The 8,184-nt window shown below is 29.7% G+C and overlaps 1 protein-coding gene across 1 annotated transcript; it reads left to right on the forward strand.

Moving 5' to 3' along the window:
• The first annotated feature begins 424 nt into the window (after positions 1-424).
• Positions 425-5,406, forward strand: LOC110030229 (hydroxyacylglutathione hydrolase cytoplasmic). Its single transcript, XM_020732848.1, has 7 exons — positions 425-538; positions 606-728; positions 913-1,074; positions 2,054-2,132; positions 2,223-2,336; positions 4,344-4,520; positions 5,100-5,406. Exons 1-7 carry the CDS (start codon positions 492-494, stop codon positions 5,172-5,174), a joined length of 777 nt encoding a protein of 258 aa, XP_020588507.1. The 5' UTR covers positions 425-491; the 3' UTR covers positions 5,175-5,406.
• Positions 5,407-8,184: the final 2,778 nt, after the last annotated feature.

The raw sequence follows: 8,184 nt of genomic DNA on the forward strand, positions 1-8,184 counted from the left end.
AAATAAAATAAAACTTAAAAAAAAAATCTAAACAAAAGGTTAATTACATGAACAACACTTAAAACATTAATATTTAAAAATCTAGCACAATTTTTCATTTATTTTTCAAATTCTCACCTAAATATCATAATTCTCTATAAAATATATTTTCTCACATTTTTTTATAAAATTCTAAATAAGTAATTAATATTTTACATATCAACAACTCAAATATAATGTTTTAATCATCTAAATTGTAAATATAATATTTAAACCACTTAAAATCTTCACTTAGACTCTCAATAAATGGATTTTAAAAAGATAATTGCCATAAAAATATTATTTTTAAAATATAAGGGTTAAAATGTTATATTTAATAAAAAAATAAAAATAAAAATAAAAAAGTATAAATAATGCGCAATAATAAATCCGCCGTCCTCAACTATTTACGGACTGTCCTGCACGAGCGCGCTCTCATTTTCCAGAGAGAGAGCGAGAGAGTTGCGAGAGGGATGAAGATTTTCCACGTCGCTTGCCTCGAAGACAACTATGCATACTTGTATGTTATCGTGTTCTTAAAAACCCTAGTTGCAATTGCTGTATTCAATCCATGCTTTCAATCTCAGAATCGTAGATGAGGCCACGAAGGAGGCGGCCGCCGTTGATCCCGTCGAGCCAGAGAAGATCATTCGCAGGGCGAGCGAAATCGGCGCGAGCTTGAAGATCGTTCTCACGACTCACCACCATTGGTTCTCTCTACCTTAATTTCAACTCGCTTTGTGCATTTTTTTTTTTTTGCTGCCCTTTCTTTTTTGGTTATTTTCGTGGCTTTTTAAGAAGTGCTGTTATGAAGTGCCATGGGGAGTGTGAAACCGAGGTTGTTTGCTTGCTTGCTTAATTTATGCTTGTTTTTGTGGGTACTTTTTGAGGTAGGGATCATGCTGGTGGGAATGAGGAGATCAAGAAGTTGGTGCCGGGAATCAAAGTTTTCGGAGGATCGTCTGATAGTGTCGAAGGATGCACCGACAAGGTGGATAATGGGGATAAGCTTACTCTGGGCTCAGATGTTAATATATTGTGTCTTCACACTCCCTGGTATGATGTGCTTCTTATCTTTGCTTTAGGGATACTTGTTCCAGTTTTATTAAATTTCGTTGCTTACTCGTATTTAGTTATTGTTCTTCTGGGGCTACTTTTTGCTTAGTTGTCTTAACTCATTTTGTTCTAGATTAATTAACTGTAGTTGGAGGTATAAAACCAATATCAAAAGTTACAAAAATGAGAATTTTTACAGGTTGTAAAAATTTGGAAGTAATATAAAGTTTTCTTGGAAATCTAAATCTCTTAAGCTGTTCTTTCAAAACCCGAAAAAAAAATGAAGCTAAGTAGTGCTTCGGTCAACTGAATGCTTTCCATTTATAAGTTTGTAGTCTTTTCTATGATTGTGATATAACAATGGACAAACTTTCAAATAATAAAGCTGTCTTTTTAACAAATATATATGAAGGTTTATTCCATTTGAGTATGGTGCTTGATAGAGTTTTACTGTCAACATTCCAATTATTATAACTAAAGAATTACTTGGTTAATGAGTTGATGAAGTATGACCATGGTTCGAATATGATGAAGAAATAGATGATTTTCTATGCCATTCCCCAAAATAATACTTTCTTTTTACCAATTTAAAAACTAATTTTGTTGAAATTGTTTTTGATATTTTAGGATGCATACTCAGGAGCCTCTATATGACTTGGGTACTTTTGCTCTACAAAATGAGTGTATTGTTTTATTTGACTATGTTCTGACATTGCATGAACTATTTGGATTCGGAATTCCTAAAAGATCGGTTTCTTTAACTTTATTTTTGGATAAGTTTAAGATATTTTTAAATTTTTTGCATTGTTTGCAACAGCGTTTTAAAAAAATTCATAGATGAAGATTTTGTTCTGTCATCACAGATTTAGCGTTTATCTTTTTCCTATTAAAATACCCAGCCTTTCTAACTCAAAGCACATAGTTAGAATCTAAATAAAGGCTTTTTTTAAATTTGATTTGTTTGGAATGTTGTTATCAGCCATACTAAAGGTCATATAAGTTATTATGTCACGAGCAAAGAGGAAGAAGATCCAGCTGTTTTTACTGGAGACACTTTGGTAATTTTTATCATTTTGTTATTAAGAATTCTAATATAGTAGTACTCTTAGCAAATTATGGCTAACTCATTTTGTTCTACTAATTTATAGTTTATCGCTGGTTGTGGGAAGTTCTTTGAAGGAACTGCTGAAGATATGTACCAGTCATTATGTGTGACATTGGGTTCACTGCCAAAGCCTACTAGAGTATTCTGTGGGCATGAGGTAGTTCCTTTGTGATTTTTGTTAAATTTCTTTGTTCCATTATTTGAACTTATTCAATTAGACTTTTTTTTTTATTTAGAAGATAAAAGAAAGGCAAACCTTTTAATATAGATTGTAAGGTTATTTGAGGAAAAAAATATGATTACATTGCATAAATTACTTGTTATTATTCCTTATGGAGGTATATCCTAGCTATATCTTAGGAATATGAAAAAATGATCAAATAATTATTTCACCTAGAATAAGATTCTGGAAAGGCAAGAAGTTAATTTTTCATGATAATAAAACTCTTTAGTTGTACCTAACCTATTATGGGTTTCGTGGCCAGTTTTTTATCAATATAGAAATAAATCATTCATTAATAAGCAGATTTGGCGGTGGAATATGAAGGCACACAAGGTTATTGAGAAAAAAAAAATGGTTTTATAGTGTGTTAGAAGCGGAATTCTACTTTATTCTTATAATTATTTTGTAAAGGCTTGACATATTGCGTAGTTGCTGATGGGAAAAGCAAAATTATAACCTTGCAATTATAACAGATTGGTAGCTAAAGAGTGTGAAATGAGGTATATAAAATAACTTAGATTAGAAAGAGGAGATATTACAGATTTTCGTTATTGAAGATATCATGAAAGATCAAAATCTTATTAAAAAAAATTATTAAATGTAAGCTTTATTGAAGAAAGAGTTATGGAAGCGCATAATATACAAGATAGAAATGCATTTTTTGTAAGTTGGTCAATGAAGTAGAGATAGCTCTGAAGAAAATACATTTTACTTGTAGATTTATATGAGGTACTTATTGGGATTTAAGAAGTTATAGGAGATACTGTAGTGATTTAGTTAATAAAGATTTTGATAGAATTTCAAATACTAAGAGGATGACAAATGAGTGGATCATTTTGCTATTAATATTTGAGAGTAAAAGAGATATCCAAAATTTGATAATAAATAAAGAAATTATAATTTAAAAAATTAATCGGTGTTGGAGAATTAATTTGATTTCATACCATGAAGATGAAATATATAAGCGATTCCTATGCTAAGATTACTAATTAAAAAGCATAGAGAGTAGAAAAAATAACCTTATGATTTTTATTGTTCTTGAAAAAGCTTATTAACTAAATACCATGAGAATTGATTTAGTGCGTATTAATGAAAATAAATGTTTATAAAAGATATGTTAAAGTTTTTATAAATTTATCTGATGGGGCATTGACTATAATTATCATATAATTACGTCAAGAATCAACATGGAATCTATTAGTTCTAGTATTGGTTTGGGATGCTTAAAAAGGTTATTCAAGGCGAGGTGCATTATTTTATATATATATTTTTAGTAGATGACAATCTTAGTTGATGAGATATATTATGATTAAAACAGTGAAAAGAATGGTGAGGATATTTAGAAGATAAAGGATTAGGATTAGCTGAACGAAGACTTGATTATTTGATATTTAATTTGGGTGGGTGTGAAATAAAAATTATTAGTTAATATTCTTATAATTTAGAACGATATCTATATTGGATTGGTTTAAAGTATTTTAAATCCATTGTGTAGAATATAAATGCGGATATAATTACTAGAATTAAGATTGAATATCTAAAGAGCATGATGCAAGTTGAGCATATCAAGGAGACTTAAAAAGGTAATTTTGAGAAACTACAATTTTAACAACTGCATGTATTTAACTATTGGATATTGTTGGATTTATTGATAGCCAACTAACATGGCATAGATGAGATTGCTGAGACAAATATGTGAAAAAGTCAGAAATAAATGGTTATTGAATAATTATATTAAAGGGACCATGAGATTAGTATATACCAAATAGAAGATAGTGAAAAATAGAATTTTATTTGGCTGTACAACAATGAGCATAACATGTTCACGGAGAACATTTAGATAAAAATAGAACAATTTTATTAGTATCTTTTCAGTTTAGGATGCCGATCTTACTCTCTTAAAAATTCCATCTTTTGTAACATTCTAGAGATGTTTTCCAGTACACAGAGAAGAACTTGAGGTTTGCATCAACTGTGGAGCCAGATAATAAGGAAATATCTCAGAAACTTCACTGGACTCAACAACAAAGAAAAGCTAATCTGCCAACAATTCCTTCGACCATTGGAGAGGAGTTTGAAACTAATCCATTCATGCGTGTTGATTCATCTGAAGTACAGGTATTGTAATATTTGCATTGTTTCTTTCCTTCACATAGTTATTCCTTTCGTTGTGAATTACGATTGAGATAGCCAACTTTAAGAAACTATTTTGATTGACCCTTTTCTTCAATGGTTTGGCATGGCATGCTTCGTTGTGTAATCGAGAGATCAGTTAAACAAGCTGAAGTATTAAATGTTAGATGAATATTTGAGACAATTGGAGCACGTCTCAATGATTTGCTTAGATTTATGCGCAGGGGAGAGTAATAAAATTGTTGCAGTTGTCTGTTTTAGTCTTCTCCAAATTACTCATTGGGAAATTTACTTGTATACCACAATCTTTGCATATCCAAAGTATGATATTTACACTTAATAACACTTTGATGTCGTAAGCCTATGCTTGAAATGTGTATTTCACTTATAAAAAGATAGTGATGGCAGTATTCTTTATGTCATGTTAAAGTTTTGAACGATATGCATTTAACCATGAATGCTTAGGTATTAGATAAGAATTGTTCTGTATTTATGTAAATACCCATTTTGTTAAATGATTTTTTTTTCTGAAGAAATTAATAACATAAACCCTTGATATTGCAGGCTAAAGTAGGCAGTCGATCTGCAGTTGAAGCTCTGAGGCAACTGAGAAGGCTGAAGGACAACTGGAGAGGTTGAATGGGATCAGAAGCTCTACCAGGTTAGTCATATAATTATGACATTGATGCGTAAGTTTAGTAGCTGTTTGTAGGCAGGGAGTCCTGTCTTGTCTTTAAGTTAAAATAATACTGGATATAATCACATATACTTTTGTGCTTTAAATCCTACAATTGAAATATGGATGAGAAAAATATTGCGTTGTTTTTACTGTTTAGAGTTATATTGTAGTGATGATGGCATAATTGAGCTATGGTGTATTCTTTCGGCAATTCTATCTGACTGTTTAATATTTAAGATTGCATTTGAGAAGGTCTTTTACAAGTTTATATTTCAAATTGCTATCACAATTTGCTCGGCTGCTACTACTTTCTTCGTCTGAAGCACTTGAATTCGTCGCGCATATTTTTTCATTATTTAGCACATGAATCCTTGTTTATTTCTTATTTAAACAATCCTAATACAAATTTTGCTTAAGATATTTTTCAATCCAAGGTTATAAAGTATTTAGATAATATGTTGAAGAGTTGACTTATCATTGGAGTGAATTAACTCACTTTATGTTTCTCTTCTATGTTCGGTTTGATTATGTTCATGCTGATGAAAAACTTATTATCATAGCATATCATCATCAGATTCATTTCACATAAATTTTAAATCTTTTAGTATAATGTTAATCTGTATGAGTTCACAAATACCTTGTGCCGTTGCTCTAGAATTTGATTCAGCACTTGAGACAGTGGACTTTCTTTTCCATGTTATGATATTTTGGAAGATTTGGATACATATCATTCAACTCTTATGTATTTACATATCTAACATGTAAACTTTTTTATGTACATGAATCTTATCTATGCATGAAATGATTTATTTCACTTTTTAAAAACTACATGAGAAGCTACAATCCTAATACTTTCAATTCACTTACTCTCTGGCGCTTAGACATATACCACTTACTCTCTTACGCTTAAGCATATAGACTACTCCTATTTTTTCCTTGTCTCTGACGCTTGCATAAAAAACATGGCTCCTTTCGTGCTCTTAGCAATATTTATAAATTTCATTTAGGGGCTGCCTTAGTGTTTTGGACCCTATATCTTAGGGTCTGTTTTGGATAGCTTTGTGCCCACTTAATGTTTCAGATCGCTGCTACATTTGTTTGGAGAACTGTTTTCTTGCTTTTTTTTGAGAAATTTTTGTTGTTGAAAGCTGTTTTGTGTCATGATAATCAGTCATTTTATTTTTCTCAAAAGATTTATAATATATTTATTACTGAAAAATAGTTTAAAAGGAGAAAGCATTTAATATGAAAAAAAGGTGCATTTCTTAATTAAAGATATATTCTGACACAGAAAGATAAAGCACATTATGTTTTACTTTGTGTTTTTAGTGTATGTGTATGTGTGAAGTATCGCAAGCCATTTCAAGCTATATAAATTGATCATGACTTTCACAGGTTATTAATGATAAAAATTTGTCCTAATCTTTAATTTTAGCTTGCTTTAGTCGAAGATTTCTACTTGCAAATTAATTAAAAGTATTTCAATGTTATTGTTTGATTTTATTGGTCTATATGATTTTATTTATTTATTTTTTTCATTGCTCCAATACTTGTTGAGTTGTTGGTTATTTATCTAATATAAATTAATTTCTAAAGTCTAATACTTTTCCCATGCAGCATCTATAAATTAATTATTTCAAGTTAAAACCAACTAATTTATTTTCAATATAATAGTTAAAATCACAAAAGAACAACTAATATTTATCTATGTTGGTAAGTTTCAACGAATTAGGGCCTGTTTGATGAAACAACTGCTGCTGTTTGAAGAAGCAATTGTGAAACTGCTGAAGAAAAAATTACTATTTGAAAAGTTATGGTGGTTATTATAAAATTTTCTTTTTTTGAAAAAATCATACTATAACTTTCTAGCAGCCACAACAGGTATTCATGTTTGGTGGCAAAATGCAGTATTTGTAGCCCCAAACGGAACCTTGGTTGTGACATAGACGGCTGTATGTATTGGTACAATCAATTGGATATTTATCTCATGAATAATCAAATTTTGAATGTTTTTTTTTCTAATTAAAGAAACATACTTTGGTCTGTCTTTATTTCTCTTTCATTTTGACATTTAATTAGTTCATTTTGTTTGTTTTAATGAGTTCAGACTGCTGAATATGTCCTCAAAATATGCAACTCGAAAAGCTAATTTTAAGGGAAATTTGGCATGCCTATAACACTTATTTTTTATTCTATTTACATATCTACCACCCAAAGTTTGATCTTTTCTATTTACATATGCGTAAAAATATGTTTTTTTATTTTTAGAAGGATGATGAAGATGATATTTTTTGATGTGATATTAAAGATTTGAGTGGTATGAATGTAAATATGAATATGTTTGGGTGTTAGATATGTAAAAACATAAGATTAAATGCTCAAATTATAATTTTTTGAAAAATTATTTGAAAACATGAAATTACTTTTTTCTTTTAAAATAATGGTGTTGCTTAATTCTAGCCATCCAAATTTAGTTGGATGGTTGAAATCAATAATTGTAGCTACAAATGAATCAAATGTTTGACAAAACTTAAATACTTATCCAAATGTTCAATAAATAAATTGGTTTTTTGCTCAATTTATTTATGAATATGAATAATATTATTTAAAGTAGGTGAATAATTTTTTAATTTGTTTTTATAGTAATGCAGATAATTTAGAAATCTAAAATCTAAACATTAATATTTGCAATCATATAACTTAAATTTTTAATATCATATCAGGAATATCGTAATTACTATCTTTTTTTTTAAGTGAAATAAATATTTTTTAAGCCTAAATTTATGAGATAGATGTCTTATAAATAGGGCTGTCCAAAACGGATCGTTGTTAGCGAACAACTCGTGTTCGATTGGTTCGCTATTCGTTCGTGTTCGGCTCGTTTTGGCTCGAAATTTTCTCAATCCTTAACATCTGATGGCTACGTTATTAGAGCTGTCAAAATGACTTTTTGTTCGTGAACGGCTCGTG

This window comes from Phalaenopsis equestris, unplaced genomic scaffold (assembly GCF_001263595.1).
Source record: "Phalaenopsis equestris unplaced genomic scaffold, ASM126359v1 Scaffold000002, whole genome shotgun sequence".
NCBI classification, from domain to species: domain Eukaryota; kingdom Viridiplantae; phylum Streptophyta; class Magnoliopsida; order Asparagales; family Orchidaceae; genus Phalaenopsis; species Phalaenopsis equestris.

Coding starts and splice junctions, on each gene's coding strand:
- LOC110030229 (XM_020732848.1), top strand. CDS start 492: ATGAAGATTTTCCACGTCGCTTGCCTCGAAGACAACTATGCATACTT. Junction 539..605: donor GAAGACAACTATGCATACTT/GTATGTTATCGT, acceptor TTTCAATCTCAG/AATCGTAGATGAGGCCACGA. Junction 729..912: donor CTCACGACTCACCACCATTG/GTTCTCTCTACC, acceptor TTTTTGAGGTAG/GGATCATGCTGGTGGGAATG.